The sequence below is a fragment of the Hyperoodon ampullatus genome, assembly GCF_949752795.1.
Source record: "Hyperoodon ampullatus genome assembly, chromosome: 3".
NCBI lineage: Eukaryota > Metazoa > Chordata > Mammalia > Artiodactyla > Ziphiidae > Hyperoodon > Hyperoodon ampullatus.
This window is the reverse complement of record NC_136916.1, coordinates 166,407,436-166,428,230: the sequence shown is the minus strand read 5'-3', so window position 1 is coordinate 166,428,230 and position 20,795 is coordinate 166,407,436. Positions and strand designations below refer to the sequence as shown.

Genomic DNA, 20,795 nt, shown 5'->3' with positions numbered 1-20,795 from the left:
CAGATTAGAAATGACTTTCCCGGGGTGGTGGTGGTGCTGTGATGAACTGGGAGACTGGGATTGACATGTATACACTAATATGTATAAAATGGATAACTAATAAGAACCTACTGTATAAAAAAATAAATTAAATAAAATTAAAAAAAAAAAAAAGAAATGACTTTCCCAAAATTTGAGAGGCAAGGCTAGTAAGCGGCAATCCCGAATTAGGACATGGATCTTGTCCTAGTATGATAGCTGACTGGATAAAATCATCATCTGAGGTACCTGAGTTTGAAAGGGCTGATGAGGTTAAAGCTAAGAAACTAGCAGTAGTGGTTTGGGGTTGAGCAGGATGGCTGGGGAACAGGAGTGGGATGACAAACCTGCTCTGCATACCCTTGTTCTATGATGTGTGGATATAATTTATTTGAACAAAAGAGTTCTGAAAAGGGCGCTGATTCAAATACGTACTGGTCCCTAACCATATGCTGGGCACAGTGTTAGATGCTGAGGATAAAGGTGAGTAAGACCTGGCACCCACTCTCAAGCAGCTCATAATAAATTGAGGCCAATGGATGCCCAAAGACCAACAAGGGAGATGTAAAAGGACCAGGCAAGAGGTGCTTGAAAACACAAAGGGAAAACAATGAATCATGTCTGCTGAGCTAGAAGAAGTTGTAAAGGGGAAGATTTGAGACCAACCTTAAGGATAAGCTTAAGTTAAAAAAAAAAAAAAAGATAAGCTTAAGTGTTCTGGACAGTACAGAAAGGGAAACATACTTAAACCTGAGAAGCGGTCAGAAAATGAACGGTACTGTAGTTAGATTAAGAGGGATACTACACATTCATTCAAAATTTGCTGAGCCACTGCAGACCAGGTACTGTACTAGGTGCTATACTTAGTGGTCTGAAGGAAAACACAGACATTGCACAAAATTACCAAGTGTCAGGAAGAGCATTTTTGTAGGAAAAAAAGTATGGGAATTATGAATTCATTTTCTCTTAGAGTAGAACAAAAAGTTCTAACGTATGTAAGTCCAATCACGCAGAAACTTCATTAAAAATGGTTTTAGTGCAGACTTAGGTGATGTGGCAGCTCTATACGAAAACATAACCCAGGATCTATAAAAAAGGTTTTCAGTCAGAATCCCAATCACAACACATCATGAAAGAGAGGAAATGAAAACTTTGTGATTTTTGTGTATTTAAAAGGATAAATAAAACAGAAGATGAAAACTATATCAAGGCTAGCATTTTTATAAGATTTCAGTCCCTGATCTTCAAGCCAGTTTCCACATTTGTGAAATGTCAACTGGGTAAAACCAAGTCCCTATGACCAGGTAGCCAACATCCTCTACTTATGATGGGTACAGAAATGACCAGTGATAATTATGCACACACTATAGGAAATATGTGAAATACACTTCTAAAGTGATGAAGTTTTTTGGTTTTTTTTTGGAAATTAGATCTTTTAGGATCCTACTTATGTTTTTTCTTTTTTTGGTGTGTGGTACGCGGGCCTCTCACTGCTGTGGGCTCTCCCGTCGCGGAGCACAGGCTCAGGACGCGCAGGCTCAGCGACCACGGCTCACGGGCCCAGCCTCTCCGCGGCATGTGGGATCTTCCCGGACCGGGGCACGAACCCACGTCCCCTGCATCGGCAGGCAGACTCTCAACCACTGTGCCACCAGGGAAGCCCCCTACTTATCTTTTATAAGACTTATTATCATTCTTTTTAAACAACTCTACACGCCCTAGTATGTGGTTCTCCAAAGCAATCATGCTGCAGGGTTATTACCTCACTCCAATAAAGCTGCCTTCTTTGGCTCCAAATAATGCTAGAACGTCACTTCTTAAACAGCCTCTAGAGCCTGAGGTTCAGTCTTCTGAGTAGATTCAAGGGGCGTTTCCCTTAACTATGGAAAATAAACCTCAATTTTAAAAATAGTAAGAAATGATTTCAAGTCAAGGCTGGAGAATAAGATGGATGAATCAAGCTGGGTAATGAATACCAATGAGGCCAGTGGAAGGCAGAACTGGAAGACAGCCCCCAAGATTTCTGCCCCTGCCCCTGGTGTACGTATCCAGTATAATCCCCTCCCCTGGAGTGTGAGCAAAAATTGTGAGTATGATGGGATTTCATTCCCATGATTAGGTCACTAATCCCTTGACTTTTAAGTTAATCGAAAGGTTTGGGATAATCCTGGGTTGGCCTGACCTAATCAGGTGAAGCCTAAAAGGAGGGACTAGGTCCTTCCTGAGGGGAGATTCTCCTGTTGATTTTGAAGAAGCAAACAGCTACACTTTGCCATAAGCAACTAAATTCTGCCAACAACCAGTGAGTTTGGAAGAACACCCTGAGACTTAGAGGAGATCATAGCCCTCCCTGGTCAACACTTTGATCCTGTGCAGCTAACCCATGTCCAGACTCCTGACCCACAGAAACTGCAGGATACTAAATCTGCATTGTTTTCAGCCACTCAGTTTATGGTAACTTATTACAAAGCAACAATAGCCTTATACAAGGCCTAGAACAGAAGCACGTCTATTAAGAAACAATACTCGTTAATGTGCCATGTAAACTCATTGTGAAGGAAATTCCAAAGAGTGGCAAAAGGATTTGAGCAGTGGCGGTATTCTTCATAAAATATCTAGTTTCAGAAGGTGACCACCTTGAAGGGCAACACTTCTTTGGACGTGCAAATCTGGCTTATTAAAAAAAAGAAGTCTCGGGCTTCCCTGGTGGCGCAGTGGTTGAGAATCTGCCTGCTAATGCAGGGGACACGGGTTCGAGCCCTGGTCTGGGAAGATCCCACATGCCACGGAGCGGCTGGGCCCGTGAGCCACAACTATTGAGCCTGCGCGTCTGGAGCCTGTGCTCCGCAACAAGAGAGGCCACGATAGTGAGAGGCCCGCGCACCGCGATGAAGAGTGGCCCCCGCTTGCCACAACTAGAGACAGCCCTTGCACAGAAACGAAGACGCAACACAGCAAAAATAAATAAATAAAATTTTTTTAAAAAAGTCTCATTTTGGGCTTCCCTGGTGGCGCAGTGGTTGAGAGTCCGCCTGCCGATGCAGGGGACGCGGGTTCGTGCCCCGGTCCGGGAAGATCCCACATGCCGCGGAGCGGCTGGGCCCGTGAGCCATGGCCGCTGAGCCTGCGCATCCGGAGCCTGTGCTCCGCAACGGGAGAGGCCACAGCAGTGAGAGGCTCGCGTACCGCAAAAAAAAAAAAAAAAAAAAGTCTCATTTTTAGGTTAGAGTCAAAATTCACATTGCTTATCATCCATCTTGCTTATTACTGTTATAATTTTTTTCTGGGAAATCTGTTTTAGTAAAAGGTACTTATTCATCCCAAACATGAACATTAACATGGAGGGGTAATAGATCAAAGTAGTAAAGTGTCAAAAAAAAAAAAAAAGAAAGGGGGAGTTAAATGCATGCAGCTTTTGATGAATTTATCTTTCACTAAAATCCCCATTCTTAAAACATAATACAACTGCCACTTTGTAGATGGACTGTAAGGTTTGCTGGCGTTATCGTTTCATTTAGACTAGAATCCATGGTTCTCTCTACAACCCCACCTCATCACTCTGAAGTAGGAAAATGCATTAAATGAAAGAACAGCGGCACTCATAAATCAGTTGTTCACAGAGTTCTGAATTTATTCTCAAAGACGATACCATCCACCAGGAGAGACAATCTAGGGGATATTTAGAAAGGCATGGGGCATCTGGATGGCTTTCACCGTGACATGGTGGTTCGTATGTGAGGCCCAGGTTACTAAACACCCTATAATGCACAGGACAATCCTGCACAACAAAGGATTATCTTGACCAAAATGCCAGTTACTGCTCTGACCTCCCCGGCCCTCCAATCCCACTCACTCCAGCAATACGCACTTGGTTTCTCAATCACAAACCAGAATATCCCCAACTCTGCTTCTCTGCCCAGAACGCTTTCCCCCAGCTCTCCATCCACACGGCTCCCTCGCTTCTTCCAGGTCTCTGCTTAAATGTCACCATGTCAGTGAGGCCTTCCCTGACCGTCCTATTCATGAACAGCCTCCCTTCCTGACACAGGGACAGCACAGCGCCTGAGAGTGTTACTGGTTTCCTGGGCGCTTGGGGACCCTCTCTGTGCTTCAGTTCTCCCATCTGTAAAGGGGACTAACAGCCCTGTTGTAGGGTTGTTATGAGGAGTACGTGAGTGTATGTGTGTGTATGGACTATGTTTTTAGAAGAATGCCTGGAACTTAGCGTAAGCACTACGCTAGCTCTGAAAATCTAAAACAACCGAAACCAACTTGGAAATTAAGCTATTACCTAACTTATTATATTTAATGGCAAAACTTAATTTTGTTAACTCATTAGGTGACAAAAGTTGACCTAAGCTAACATGAGGCTACTTGTAACACCACTAAGGATGCTAACAGATAGTATATGTATCATATTATGTTTCCAGCTCCAAATACATCTTGTCTCAAGGATTTTGAGTAAAGGACTGTGCACCTAAATTATTCTTCTACTTTATTTTTCTCTAGAGCAATTATCACCGTTTGATACATATAAACTTGGTTTTTGTGTAACTCTCACCATCATAAGGTCAAGGATTACGTTTTATTATTGCACTCCCTGCACCTGGAAAAGTACCTGCTACACAGCAGGTGCTCAATAAATACATGTTGAAATGAATGCTTAAATTTTATGATGCCCAAAATACAACACAGAACATTTCTTAGGTAGAAGGAAGATTATTTCATGGAAGATGGTGACCAGTTAGTTGCTCTTTAACTCAGGAGAGAAGGCTTGGATCCAATTCATCTGTGTGGCAGTGGAACACTTGGTTAATGTGATGTTTAGTCCCTGTATGTTCCTCCCCTCCCAGGCACCAACCTTCTGCTCCACTCTTCCCTGACCATCCACAAAGGTTCAGGGTGTCCATGATCAGTTCCAAAGAGAACTCCAAAATATACCATGTGTACACCGACCTTCTGAGTGCAACATCACCAATAAATAATTCCGCTTGACCGTCCCACTATAATAAATCAGTCTAATCGAGCTGACCATTCTCCCACCGAAACCAGTTTCATTTCCTGACTTCTCTATTGATGATGGTGACCATCCCCCATCTCCCTACCAGCCACACCCCAAGCCCAGGACTCGCCTTTGAAGCATCTCCCACAGTCAATTACGCACAAAGTCTAGGCAGTGCTTTCACTGGTACAGCCTCCATCCTGGCCTTTGTTCGATTCCTCGTTAACAAATCTGTGCTGAGCGCCCCTCCATGCCAGGCACTGGAGGACACTGAACAAGACAGAAATGGACGTGGCTCAGAGGTGAGAGGGGAAGCCAGGGATCACACAAGCAACCACACTGAAAGGGAAACAACACAGACCACGCAAGAAGCCCAGGGCATATGGACACCCTGCCTGGAACAGAGTAGTGTCTGGAAAGAGCAATGGCTAAAATAAGTAATATGTGGACCATGAGCTGTTGGACAGACGGACACCAGGAGGCTGAGGAAGCAAGGAGAGTTTCAGTGACGTTTAAGCTGAGAGCTGAAAGTCAGTGCAGGCCTTGCTGGGTGAAAATCTACTTATGCAGAATGGTCAGAAAAGAATTACACTGCAATTACATAACACATATACAGCCAGCTCTTTGGTCCTAATGTAAATTCCATGGGAGCATGAACCTCTCATTCTAATGGTGGAGTAGGTCACACGCAGGGGCCACACGCACTGGACTATCACTAGTGACCCTTGTGTCAAGACTGTGCTCTTCCACTTCCAGTTCTTTCATTGTACTTTATCAGTGAATTTACCACTCTGAACTTAAAGCTGAACTCTTCTGCCTGCGGGTCAAATCACCAAGCGTGGCACCTCACACCCTCGTGGCTGCTGTGCAGATGAGGTGTCTGAGGCTCAGAGCGGTTAAGAAACTTGTTCACGGCAAAAGACTCGTTCAGGAGTAGACAGATCATCTTGTGCAGGACCGTCTGATGATGTAAAGCTCATACTCTCTCTTCTCTACAAGATGAGACGGAAGAGTGAGCTCCCAAGCACACGCACAAGTGCTCTTAAGGATGTGCAGGAGGGAGAGGCTGGCAAAGCCTCCTTGAGAAGAGGCCAGCCCTGAGCACAGCGCTGACGAGATGAGCAGCAGCTGGAGAGGCAGAGGAAAAGGACCAAGGCACCTGGAAAGGGGACTCCACGGGCTGCTGGCAGGATGACTTCAGGGGCAAAGGAGGCCAGCCCGGCTGCTGCTGGCAGTTCCCGCCAGGAAGTACAGGAGAAGCAAGGTGGAGATGGGGTGGCCAGAGTCTGAATGCCAACGGAGGACTCCAGACTTCAGCTTACAGGAAACGGGCGAGGATTCTGAACATGGGACGAGGAGGAAGACCCGTGTCTCTAAAAGATGAATGGTCATGGACAACGAGGACAGGTGGCCTGGGAAGAGGATGACCTGTGCGATGGGACAGCAGACAGGCAATCATTTCAGAAGTCCAGGGATTAGAAGAGGAAACTTTGAGACATTTGAAGGACCAGTAAGCTTTGATAGCTATTTCGAAAGCGTCCACGTGCCCACCTCAAGAATACAGTTCATCTCTTTCTAATGAAATCATTTCTGTGTCTGGCTTCTGACATCTCTGAGATTCTGAGCATCTCAAAGGCACTACGTAAAGTTTCTTATTGTTTTATCCTGAGTGCCCAGCATCCACAGGAGGAAGGACCTCGGTAAACGCTCCAAGGAAGGAAGGAAGAGCACAAGAGGACAGCTGGGCTTCAAGCCTGATGAGAGTGGGCAGCTGCCTCTGGGGCAAAGAGGGATGACGGGAAAGGAACCTCCTTCTAGATAGATGAGCTCGGTTTGGGAGATACGGTTGGAAACAAAAACAAAAAAGAAAGGAGTTACTAGTAGATGTCACTTATACTTGGGATCTGTACGTTCCCTTGTTAAGAAAGGGCTGGAGAGCGGGCTCTAAGTATGTTCTAAATTGTTATAGAAGTTACATTTCTCAGGTATCCTTTCATAAAACTGGAGTGCTATGGGGGCTTTTTCTCTTTTACATAACAAAGTAAAATGTGCTGCAATTTCTTTTGACCTGTCTTCACAGAAAACAGGAGCACTAAAACCATATCTTAATTAAGAGGCATTAGAAGGTAGAGCTGAAGAGTGCCAGTCGTGGAGCCAAATGCCTGGGGTTCAAATCCTGCTTCTACCACTTACTACCGTGTGACCATGGGCAGCCTTTTCAACCACTCATTTCTCCAAGTCCTCATGGAGCTGTTGTGAGCATTAAATGGATAAACGTACATAAAGCATTTAGAACAGTGTCTGGCATGTCGAAATCCCTGAATGAATGTTACTTGTTATCCTTTAAACATCTTGGCAAGTAGAGTTTTTGGTCTAGGTGCTCCAGAATAAAATTAGAAGCCACAGATTCACAAAGACAAATTTCAAATTCTTCAATTAACTTCCAAGTTATCATTAAGCCAGTCAGTATTACAGCAGACATTCACAGTACAAAACCACCACCAAATATTAAATGAATCAACTGACAGTAGACGCTTTCTGGACTTAAGTGCAAGAACACAGGTGCACTTGTCTGAGAAGACCTGTTCTGAAGGTATCTGAATCTGTTTTTGCTCATCTAGCTGCATGGACTCACTCAGATTCTCCCTGAAAGCCCCATGGGCTTTCTCAGCTCTGTGCCCTTCGACCCCTAGCTCCTCGGCTCAGATTCCCCTCCCAATCCACCTGGTTTACTTCCAGACCTACCTCGAGACCTACATGAAATACCGCTTTCTTAGCTTTAGCTGGTGGTCTCTCACACAACCAGACTCTGCTCCAGCCAGAAAATATGTTTCTAACACTGGTCCTTACACAGCAGAACGACGAGGGGCCAGCGTCGTCTCTCCCAGAAGCCCCTGCACGGCAGGAGCACGCCTCGCTCTTTTTCCCAGTCGTGCTCCCAGGGCTGAGCACACACTGTCGTTAAACTACGAAACTCAGCCCATAGAAAAGGATTACTCATGGGGTTAACTTAATCTCAACCTCCCTTAGTGCCCTTAAATGATAATCAGTAAATCTCATGCAACTTCTGTGAAGCACATCTATCCTTTTCACTCCACTTTGAGGAAAAACAATCCCCAAATTGTCTTTTCCAGGGAAACTAAAGAGAGGCTCAAGACTGCAACACAGGATTGGAGACCCGAGACTCCAGGCTGCGGACTGGCTCTACGGATCCTGGACTTTGAAGCTCCCACAATCGCGAGTCAATCCCTTAAAATAAAAATACCTCTCTGTGTATCTCATCTACTGGTTCCATTTCTCTGGAGAACCCTGACTAACATGGCAGCGTGAGAGGAATCGTCCCTTCCTTCCCAGGACCCAGCGTTTCCATTTCCATCCTACAAGGCCAGCCCTCCAAACAGCCTCTCCTCTCCTTTATCCCTGGGTCCCCGGCACCAGGATTTCCATCTCTGGTAACCCTCAAAGACCCACAGCAAGCACTCTTACATAGAAGACTTCGACACTAACATCTTGGAGGAAATGTCTACCCAACGGCAGGAGGGGAGTAAAAGAGATCACTTCTGATCACTCCGTGGATAAAAGGTGAGCTGCACGCTTTTGAAAGGTTAATTTCTTGGGGCACCTGTTTTCTCAGCCAAAAAAACCCATGATGCTAGACGAGAGCACTTTTCCCCAATAACTGATATGTTTCTTTATATTGCTCTGACCCTCTGACCCTATTTTGAGAAAAAACATTCTGCTAATAGTTAAGAGGATTTTAACTAAAGTTGGAAGAGGGCTTCCCTGGTGGCGCAGTGGTTGAGAGTCCGCCTGCCAATGCAGGGGACACGGGTTCGTGCCCTGGTCCGGGAAGATCCCACATGCCGCAGAGTGGCTGGGCCAGTGAGCCATGGCTGCTGAGCCTGTGCGTCCGGAGCCTGTGCTCCGCAACGGGAGAGGCCACAACAGTGAGAGGCCCGCGTACCGCAAAAAAAAAAAAAAAAAAAAAAAATTGTAGACTTCAAATTGGTGAACTTTATAGTACGTTCATTTTATCTTAATAAAGATGCTTTAAAAAAAACACAAAGAGATTTGATTGCTCAAGTTTCACTTATCTAAGAAGAAAATCATTAAGGAATACTAATTTTACTATGTTATTCTTCTTCCGTATTTACTCCAAATGTCAATTTGCCTAATTCCTATTTCTGAAGTATTAAATACAGAAGTAAACACAAACTTTATGCAAACCGTGTAAACATCTACACTTATAAGTAAAATCAGGCAATGATCCCTCTACCAAGGGATTCATGTCGAGGGCCTACTTTAAATAAGGCTCATATAAGACACACACACACACACAGAAAACTAATGACAATCCACAGTCACTTTTTGGAACCCTATTCAGTACTCTTAGCAGGAGTTACAAATACACTTGTAACAACTCCTCCCGTCAGGAATGTAAGAACTACGTACCTTGTGACAAGGAACCACGCAAGTTGACTGAAGTCTGGAGAGGGTCTCATATATGTCTTAATATGTGGCATGGCATTGCTGCGGCCTGACGTGTCAGCTGACCATTTGCTAGTGACGGGAAAGACACACATCACTAATTAGAAAACATAAATTGGTCACAGTCCTAGTATGAGGAAACTGCCTCAAAAGCAAAATCCTATCATCTAAAAAACAGTGAGTACATCGTTCTCTGTAATATGACCTGTGATATCTCCTTAAACTGTATTCGGCTAACAGCATAACACATGCTCATTTTAGAATGTAGGTACGTAGAAGAAAAACTTACCACCACCTACAAAAAGCACTGTAACCTTTCGTATGGCCTTCCCATCTTGTTATGAATACACATACATACACATACATATTATTTCTATTGTGCTTTTAACCGCATGTATGCACATCTGGTTTCCTTGAAAGCAGGAACTGTGCTTCCGGAGCACGTTACTGAGTACAAGAGGCTCACCAAATGCTTGTTGAAAGAAAAAAATACAAAATGGGAAAAATACAAACAGTATGAATATCAAAATGGAATGCTGAAAGGCAGGGGGACAATTCAGAAATATTCCAGTCAAATGCTGATATTCATATATCTGAGTTTGGTTTCTAAGTTTCCAACATTTTTAGGACTATGGTTCCATGGGAAAAAAATGACCTATATTATGAGGCAACAATCCTTACTTATGAATATAAGAGGATGGTCCCTCAAGAATACAGATTGCCTGCAAGAGTAAAATCAGGATTAGGGAGATTCGTTATTAGATTGTTACATTCACTTGTATGAAGACAATACTGAAAGGAGTTCAATGTTTAAAAATGTCCTCAGCAAAACCAAACATCTCCAAAGAAAGCATTAAAGAAAGGCTCCAGGATGAATGGTATACTGAATTAGACTGAAAGCTTTTTTTCTTTTTTTTTTTTTTTTGTTTGGCCTTGCTGTACTGCACGTGGGATCTTAGTTCCCCGACCAGGGACTGAACCCAGGCCCTCGGCAGTGAAAGCGTGGAGTCCTAACCACTGGACCGCCAGGGAACTCCCAGACTGAAAGCTAGAGAAATGTAATCTGCCTTCGTTTCTGGCGTCTGGCATAATGAATGCTTGTTGAAGCAAGTATGAAACTAGAACTGGCCTAGAACACGCAGGATGTGCAGCCACTGCAGCCAGAAGAGGGTGCAGCACACCCTGCTCACCTGAACACTCGGCCATTTGCTGACTGTTACAACAAGCCAAAGGCACCTCGTGCCCTGGAGAGAGTGACGTGGATTCTTCCCTCGGTAAGCCTGTGGTTTCACAGCGTATGAATGTGTAGACGGAAGGATGACATATTTTGGAAATATGGACGAAAATGCTGCTTATGTAAATTCGAAACTTCCCAACGTGTTCTTTTGTTTACCTTTTTCTCTCTATGCCAATATTTGACTCTTTGGTATTAAAAACCATTTCCAAGAAATGTTTAGAACCCTGTTTTAAATGATTTCTATCACTAACATATGCAGATAAAAAATATAGCTATATTGGGCTTCCCTGGTGGCGCAGTGGTTGAGAGTCCGCCTGCTGATGCAGGGGACACGGGTTCGTGCCCCAGTCCGGGAAGATCCCACATGCCGTGGAGCAGCTGGGCCTGTGAGCCATGGCCGCTGAGCCCGCGCGTCCGGAGCCTGTGCTCCGCAACGGGAGAGGCCACAACAGTGAGAGGCCCGCATACCACAAAAAAAAAATATATATATATATAGATATATCTATATATATATAGCTATATTATATAAGGTTCTTTTCTTTAAAAAAAATCATACTGACAAATAACATTCTTATTTTACCCTAAAGAAGCAAAGGCAACATTCTAAACCTATTACTTACTGAAAATAGGAATGGAGCCAATTCTGTTTCTCCGCCGTCTGGATGCTATAGGGAAGAGAGCCCCCAGCTTTTAAAATAAGAAAAATAAAAAAATGAAAATTACTGACTATAATTTGAGGATCCTTTGTTAAGAAGAAAATCTACAGCAAACAGTTGGAAGGTAAAAGAAAACCGCTACTTATTTCATCTTATGGAATAGTTCTTTGAAAGAAAATGGCTAAACAAACCTGCATTGGGTTTGCTCTCTCAATGGGGTTTCCTTTCTTAGGTATGCATGTCAAATAGTAAATGTTTACTATCTGAATAGAAAAAGGTATTTAATCACTGGGGTGGTAGTGGTGGTGGAAATTTAACATCCATAATAGCACAGATCTGAAATGTTAGGAAAGACCAGAGAATGAATCTCTACCCATCCTGCTGTCCTCATTCAGGTGAGACACCCTTAGCCACATTTTGCAAGATGAGGTCTGGTGTACCTGTTTTTTGCTCAAGACCAGGACACTCGGGAGAAGGCACACTAGGATAAAAACTTGGTTCTCCTGTCTCCTTCACCTTTTACACTGATATTTCCAAATAGTCTTTGTCCTATCTACATAGATTCTTACAAATGAAATAAAAGGATCACTAAATTAAAATGTTCAGTAAACAGTTACATTTTTAAAAAGGAATTCTAAAAGCCATAGTCCTACAAAGAGAACGAAGATACAGTTCCAAGTGGTAACACAATTAGAAGCCAATTTTTGTTCCTCTTTGAAAGGAAGAAAGTTCACTGTAGATTCATCAGTGACTTTCCAAACACGTTAGAACTTCTCCATAGTAATCTATATCCAAAGAGGGCTTTAAATTTCTGACATATCGAATAAGACATGTTGTATCTCCCACTACAAATTAACTAAGGACATAGCTGAGGTTTCAAGGACCAGTTACACAATAGCTTTATTGAAAATACCAAGTTCTTCCCTACTAAAAAACATGCTTTGAATGGATCTAGCCTATTAGAAGTACAGAAAGGAGGAAAAAGAAAAAAAAGAAGCAGCCAAACAAACCAGAAAATCACCATGTCCCTGAGTCTCAGTGAAGTAATTTTAGCTTGCCATTAAAAAGCAACAAATGGGCTAATACACTCCAAACCCTACTGAGATTTTTCTGGCAGGGTCACATGCAGTTTGATAAGCAATGAACGGACTAAGCTGGTCTAATTCAGAGCGCTCTGCTTCCAGCCATAAGCAAATGCCAATCAGACTTCCCCTTTTTCCAAGGCATTACCCTGTTTGGGTTTCTGGTTAATACCTCCTGAATGCACTATCTGGGGGGCTGCTGAATTCCAAATAAGTTTAGTGCCCAGCACTGACATAAGGGAAATAGAGGACAAGACTGAAAGATGTCTACAAAACAGTCCTAGGATTTACAGATGAAGCTCTTGCAAGATGAGATATATCAACTGGGTTATACCAAAGGTTTCATCTCAGTATTAAGCATAAGTTCCGGACCTTCAATATTATCTGTATCTGGGATTCAAATCTGGAAGAACCACACAGTACTTCAGGCAGGGGAGATGTGGGGAGAGAAAGGTCAGAGAAAGGTATGACACACAGCTGTAGGGGAAGCTGGTTTTATCTGGACGTCTTGTCTGGACAACCAATCTGCTGGTGGCAGAAGTGAGAACAATCTTATTGGTAGAAATATCAATCACTCAGAGCATTATTGTGAGGATTAAATAACACACAAATTGCCCAACTGCATGGCATCATCTTTGGAACACAGCACTGCTCAATATTACCTACTTTCATGATACTTATCTAGTTAAGAGAGAATAATCTCTAAATTTCTAACCAACACTTTTCTGGTCTCAAGGAGGAGGGCATTTTTATTACTTGTTTTAAAAAGTTTACCAGGGCCACGTATAACTGAATCACTTTGCTGTACACCTGAAACTAACACAACACTGTAAATCAACTGTATCCCAATAAAATTAAAAAAGAAAAAGTTTACCAGGGCATTTATGAAATACACACACACACAAAATACAATCGGGACAGTTTCCCCAACAATTACCTGGATATCCTTCTAAGCTGGTCCGCACGTTTTCCACTGAAGGATAGATCTAGAAAAAAAAAAAACAACAACACTTGGAATGTACCACATTGAAGAACTATTTGTTAAAAGGAATGAAGATTCGTTTTTAAGAAAATGAAAATCTCAATTAGAAATACCTAAAGACTTAGAAAACGTGCTTTAAATTTTAAACAAGTTCCCATCTTACTGAAAAAAAATAAACTTCTAGTAATTAAACTACAGAAAGCATTTATAGTCAATGAAAGAAAATTACATTTCCATTTGAGTATTTTTTTTCCCTCTGAAATGTCAAATTAACACTGAATTGAATGCAAAATTATTAATTCAAAGGTCTCTAAATTAATAATGCTTGTAATTCTGCTGGCAATGCTTTATCAAGTATTTTTTCCCTTGGCTTGACGATCTGAAGGAAGGAATGGAGAATTCGCAGGCTAGTCTGTGGCTGAGATGGAGCTCTGAACAAACCAGCAAGCTCCCAGCACCAAATGATATTAGGGCCACTTGATTACAAATGACTATGCTAAGGTACTGCTGTTTCCATCCCCAAACCACGGAATGAAACATCTCTCTATGACAAAGAGGACTTATTTGATTCTTCTCCTGGACTAGAGGATAAGAAAAGTGACCACGAGGAGGAGGAACACTCACCAGATGAAGAGGAACAGCACTTCCTGGGGCCCTGCTTTCTTTGCCCAGTGTCACCAAGCTCTCTTTAAACTCAGAACACAACCATTTTGATTCATCGGCCCCCATGGAGCCAACGCTTGAGAACTGACCTATTATAGGCCAGGACTCTCCTTTAGGTATGGATGAGGCATGCTCCTTCAGAAGCTGTGAGAGAATAAAAACGAACGCTACTGTTACTCCAAACACGTGAACAGAAATGCTGTGACAACTCAGAACATGGTTTTCCGCCCTTGGAATGCCTCGTTCACAAGGAAAGGCTGAAAATATTAGCGACCAAGTTCATACCCATGTGTAGTTTTTTTTCCTTCTTTGGGAAATATTTTTAAACACTGAAGATATTTTATTTTAATGGAGTAAGTGGACACAAGTATTCTTCTTCCAAAATTCTTTGATTTGTACTAAAAGCAAAAACAGATTAAGAAAAATAAAAAGACCCATTTTAGTAGCAATGTCAGATAAAGCACCAACCTGCCATACGAAATTAGATTCTTGTCTTGAAGTTGCAATGGTTTAACATACCTAAACAATACTAGGAGGTCAAGCTATTGTATATTTTGACTTGTATTATTTGAAAGAGGTTTAACTCTTGGGATCTAGGCAGCTGTGATGCTCTGTAAATAAAAGGGAATATATTTACATATAGATACATACTACTATAAGCACTGCAGAAGACTGACCTGCATTTCCTGCTTTGTCTGATATTTATGCAAAGCTGCAGAAACAATTCAGAAAATACTGGGAAATTTTATCCATTTAAACACGTACCGAGGGTCTTCCTAGAGGCTGGAGATGGCAACAACAAAAAAAAGCCGCAGTTCCTGCCCCAGTGGAGCTCATATTCTGACGGATGTATTGTCTAGTTTATATGTATTATTTTCCTTACCACAGAGTAGGCATTAATATTTATAAACACACTTCCCCCAAGAGCCCAAATAGTTCTCAACTTCCACCCTGGGTGCAGCATGGCACAGGAAACAGGACTGAGCCAACAACAAGACTCAGCTTCTATTTTGGGCTATTCTGGGCTCAGTCCTTGATCAGGTACATGACCCTAGCCAAGTCCCTGGGCTTCTCTTTACACCTCAGTGGAACAGACGTCTGATCACCCATCTTCCTTGGAATGCAGCTATGATGCACCACGAGTTCCTGACAGTGGAAAGTGGTCGCAAACTCCAAGATGCTACTCAGCTTTCAATAAGATTGGGACGCTGCACAATATGTGCCATCACCTGGCCGTTCTGAACCACTGGCCCACAGGCTAATACACACTAGTGCTTACCGAACACTCAACACATGCCTTGCATTCATTTCCTCATTTAATCCTTATGTAATTCTGTGAGGGAAGTACTATTATTATGCCCATTTTATGGATGTCAAGAGGGGTTAAGGAGCAAGGCAAGGTCACATGGCTCATAACCAGGTCAGGATTTGGCCCTGGGAGTGGGTATCCGCCCACAAAGCTGTGCACTTAGCCAGTATGTGGGACCCTCTCCACCCCAGGTCAAGACAGAAAGATGGTGGCTTCAAGACCTTGCCCGCTTTCAGCTGTGGTCTCACTTACAAAAGGAAATTAAAGTGAAAAGTTGTCATTGGCCGGGTGGAATTCTCACACAACATAATTTATGGAAAAAGAGGGGCTTTTAAGAAAGCCCCTTTAAGGAATTTACCAAGGTTGATAAACTGACTCCCAGAGAGAGGTGGAGAAAACTTTAAGCTTTAACTTGCTGGTTGTTTTATTTTGTTACAGATCTTTCTTGGCTTATTTTCATACCAGCAGCAAATGTCATTGCCATAATTACAGTTCTCAGGGCAATGGTTTAGCAAACAAATACATCATAGCTCAACTGTAGTCTTCACTCCACACTATTTTCTGTTCTTTGTTGAATTTGTGTTAAAAATCCTTGATGTGCTGATGAAAAGCTATAAAACTTATAAGAATAAAAAATCTCTATCTTTATTACAAGAAATAAAAAAACTAAAAATCCTCCATATACTTTTGTCATTTAGAATTGTTAACTCTACACCTATAAATGAGGCAAAATGTTAAAATGCAAGTAATTACTGGAAACTATAATTAGACAATCAATTATCAAGTGCCTACTATTTGCCCAGAATTGTGCTAGAGATACTATGAAGCTGCCTTCAAAATATACCAATTATAAATGAAAAAGGACAGAATATACATTAAATTTTTTACAAATGGTAAAATAGTAAAAATTCTGTTACCTTCCTAAGCCTAAAATGTCCCCAATTATCTTTTTGATTTCCTTGAAAGCGTCCCGGGGTTGAGCCAATAAGGTAAACACTAAAAAGATATAAAGCACAAGTTATAGAACATAGTAATTTGTGGACTCCCCAAATCACAAAATATGCATGAAAACTAACATTAAGCAAGAAATATTCTAAGAGCCAACCCACTTTCTTGAGATGCCTCTTCAGAGGAGTGACTGACACTTAAAATCATTTTTGAGCACATCAAGTAATGGGGGAACACCCACGGGGTGTGAGGTACCAGGCAAAGAGCTCAGCAATGTTAAAAGAAAGCTCTCCAGCTGGGATGGGAGGGGGTGGGGTGATGGCACTCAGGTGAGGGGCAAGATCTCCCGGCCTCCACTTCAGTGCCCGAGGACCAGGAGGTGCAGACAGTGACAGGCCCTGCTCTCATCACGTCCTGAAGGACAGCCATCTCCTGCCAGGCCCCTGTGTTCCAGACCTCACATGGCCCTCAAGGTAAGCACCCCAAGTTGCTAAGAGGCCACGTACTTTGTTTCTGAGAGGTCGTGCTCCTGGATGGTATCTATCCACTCCTTGAGGGGAGCGGCGTTATAAGCCATCAAGTAGCTGATGAGGTCAGCTTTAAAGTGTGTGGTTGATTCTCCAGAGCTGTGGGTTCCATGGACTATTCGTGGGTACAAGGGGCTCAACCATATTCTGGAATGGAAAAAAAATATATAACCTTTAACAGTCAGAAGCACAGCTGATCCCAGTGGTACCTCTGTATTGATTAGGCACTCACCCTAAGGAAGAGGTGAATTCTCACTACCTCTCTCCACGGTCGGTAAGGTCATCCTTATAAAACATGAAACAAATCTGACGGCACCACTCCAATGGTTCCCATCATATTCAGAATTATTTTTGAAAACCTCACTGTGAATTTAAGACCTAGTAAGACCTGGCCTCTGCCCGCCTCTCCCAACTCAGTCTCTCCATGCTCCCTCCTTCATTCACGTACCTTCCCCCTCGCACCTCTACATCATTTTTAAAGACTTGATGACAACAGTTAAGTGTTCTACTCGTAACTGCTACAGCAACTCCACACCACCAGCAGTAACCCCAGCAAGGTCCTGCCCATGCCTACGTCAATGTAGCTCTTCAGCCAAGTGGAAAGTAAAAGTTATCTAAGAAAAAAATGTATGTGCAAATATGTTTTCAATAAGCAAACTCATTTTCATATATAACATATGGGATATATATATCCCACATCTCGTGTCTGGAATGAGTACAGACCACATTTAGTCATGTTACATTAACACTAACCTCAGACTTTCCAATAATTCAGTAAAAAAAACTTTAAAGACATCTTTCATCAATTCTGTCACTGTACTTTGCCAAAGCTTCTATATCATACCCAGCAACGGCAAACAACCACAGCTAAACCCAGTCCTTCTGTGAAGTGGTCCCTCGTAGATTACAAAGAAGTATGGCTTCAAACTCCTTGTGCTGTTTCTTCAACAGCAAAATCAGGTTAACAGTCCTGCCTCACCAAGGCGCCCACGAGGTAATGAACAGGGTCTAACTTAAAGCAGCCTCAGCAAGTACGAGCTGTGTCTGCCTTTTTCCCCTTCTTGGGTTACTTCCACCACACTTCTACCCAACAAGCCAAGAGAGAAACTGCCCAATTCCTCTTTCACCCAGCAGCCCTCCAAGGAGACTAGTAAGGGGCAGGCTGTCAGGGCAGGAAGGATCCAGAACCACGAGGATCCTGGCTGTGCGTCTTGTGAACTCTACACGTTTCTAGCAGGGTGGCAAGTCACACCTTCCCTTCCCACCTCAAGGTGACCCCTCGCATGAGGGGTTATACTTGTGACCAGGACGGGAGTCCAGGCTCTGGACCTTGATCTGCTTCCTGGCTGTGTCGTTCTGGGCAAGCTCGACGACCCCTCTGGGCCTCCCTCTGACCCTGTGTGTGTAACGCGACCATGTCGGGCGGGCTGGCTAAGGTCTCTCCTCCCAGGAGCAACTCGGAGCCCACAGGGTGAGTGGGGCTCCTCCTGGGTTAGAGGTTCACTCATGAGAGTAGTTCTGGATGAGGAACATGACAGATGACGACTTTCTAAACCAGGATACCAAGATGCGAGGCGTTTTTAACATTTCATAAGATAAGAAGAGAAATCATCCTGGGCCAGATAATTTTAAAATTGAGAAATTAACAGGTAGACCAAGAAGCAGGTGAAAAGGATGGCTGGAACACATGTGGAGAAGGAAAGAATCAGCAGGGCCATGATAGGATGACTAGGAAATAAGATTACACAAAACAACTACTTTTAAATATTGGGCTGGCCAAAAAGTTCGTTTGGGTTTTTCCATAAGGTCTTACGGAAAAACCCGAACGAACTTTTTGGCCAAGCCAATATTTTAAAAAGTTACACCCCACGACATGAAAGTATCAGAGAGAGTAGAATCTAGACTAACCGTGAGATAACAGCACCTCTTATTCTGGGGTGGCCGGCAGAGGGAAGTTGGAGGGAGATTTCATACCCTTGGTACTTTGAGTTTTGAACCACGTGAAGTTACCTAGTCAATACATTTTTAAAAACATTTAAATTGTTTTTTTAAATAAAGGAGAAAAATGAACACCCGAGCCATTTACCCTTAATCCCTTCCCCATAGTAGCCAACCCAGATACGCCTAAGGAAACAGGCCTGGCTGCCTATAAACTCAAGCTCCAGAGGCACTAGAGACTGTGGGTGGGATTCTTTGAGCCATGGGAGAGCCAACTGGATAAATCCCTTTAGCTGTGTTAATTATTGTTCCCTCAAGAACAAGCTATGTTAATATCACTTCCTTTTTAGGTGGGGCTACATATGAGTCAGCAGTCCCAGAATGCAAGCCAGCAGCTTAGAAGCTCCTGGGGCAGCAAAGACCTTGTTAATCGGAAACTCGGTGGATCAAGAGCACTGCGAATATTTTCTCCCATTCTGAGCGTTGTCTTTGGTCTTGTTTATGGTTTCCTTTGCTGTGCAAAAGCTTTAAGTTTCATTAGGTCCCATTTGTTTATTTTTGTCTTTATTTCCATTTCTCTAGGAGGTGGGTCAAAAAGGATCTTGCTGTGATTTATGTCACAGAGTGTTCTGCCTAGGTTTTCCCCTAAGAGTTTGATAGTGTCTGGCCTTACATTTAGGTCTTTAATCCATTTTTTTTTTTTTTTTGCTGTACGCGGGCCTCTCACTGTTGTGGCCTCTCCCGTTGCGGAGCACAGGCTCTGGACACGCAGGCTCAGCGGCCATGGCTCACGGGCCCAGCCGCTCCGCGGCATGTGGGATCTTCCCGGATCGGGGCACAAACACGTGTCCCCTGCATCGGCAGGCGGACTCTCAGCCACTGTGCCACCAGGGAAGCCCTTTAATCCATTTTGAGTTTATGTTTGTGTATGGTGTTAGGGAGTGTTCTAATTTCGTACTTTTACATGTACCTGTCCAGTTTTCTCAGCACCACTTATTGAAGAGGCTGTCTTTTCTCCACTGTATATTCTTGCCTCCTTTGTCAAAGATAAGGTGACCATATGTGTGTGGGTTTATCTCTGGGCTTTCTATCCTGTTCCATTGATCTATATTTCTGTTTTTCTGCCAGTACCATACCGTCTTGATTACTGTAGCTTTGTAGTATAGTCTGAAGTCAGGGAGCCTGATTCCTCCAGCTCCATTTTTCGTTTTCAAGATTGCTTTGGCTATTCGGGGTCTTCTGTGTTTCCATACAAATTGTGAAATTTTTTGTTCTAGTTCTGTGAAAAATTCCAGTGGTAGTTCGATAGGGATTTCATTGAATCTGTAGATTGCTTTGGGTAGTAGAGTCATTTTCACAATGTTGATTCTTCCAATCCAAGAACATGGTATATCTCTCCATCTATTTGTATCATCAATTTCTTTCATCAGTGTCTTATACGGATAAAGAAGATGTGGCACATATATACAATGGAATATTACTCAGCCATAAAAAGAAACGAAATTGAGTTATTTGTAGTGAGGTGGGTGGACTTAGAGTCTGTCATACAGAGTGAAGTAAGTCAGAAAGAGAAAAACAAATACCGTATGCTAACACATATATATGGAATCTAAGAAAAAAAAAAAAGGTCATGAAGAACCTAGGGGTAAGACGGAAATAAAGACACAGACCTTCTAGAGAATGGACTTGAGGACATGGGGAGGGGGAAGGGTAAGCTGGGACAAAGTGAGAGAGTGGCATGGACATATATACACTACCAAACGTAAAATAGATAGTTAGTGGGAAGCAGCCGCATAGCACAGGGAGATCAGCTCAGTGCTTTGTGACCACCTAGAGGGGTGGGATAGGGAGGGTGGGAGGGAGGGAGACGCAAGAGGGAAGAGATATAGGAACATATGTATCTGTATAACTGATTCACTTTGTTATAAAGCAGAAACTAACACAC

The 20,795-nt window shown here is 43.0% G+C and overlaps 1 protein-coding gene across 2 annotated transcripts in view; it reads right to left on the bottom strand.

Moving 5' to 3' along the window:
• Positions 1-20,795, bottom strand: part of TDP1 (tyrosyl-DNA phosphodiesterase 1) — a gene marked incomplete at its 5' end in the record, with an annotated part of 71,712 nt that overhangs the window by 32,198 nt on the left and 18,719 nt on the right. For both annotated transcript variants that reach the window (XM_079700226.1, XM_079700227.1), the window contains 6 exons: positions 9,473-9,580; positions 11,366-11,432; positions 13,421-13,469; positions 14,090-14,272; positions 16,355-16,433; positions 16,892-17,059. In XM_079700226.1, coding sequence (XP_079556352.1) covers positions 9,473-9,580; positions 11,366-11,432; positions 13,421-13,469; positions 14,090-14,272; positions 16,355-16,433; positions 16,892-17,059 — 654 coding nt within the window. The remainder of the gene's footprint in view (positions 1-9,472; positions 9,581-11,365; positions 11,433-13,420; positions 13,470-14,089; positions 14,273-16,354; positions 16,434-16,891; positions 17,060-20,795) is intronic.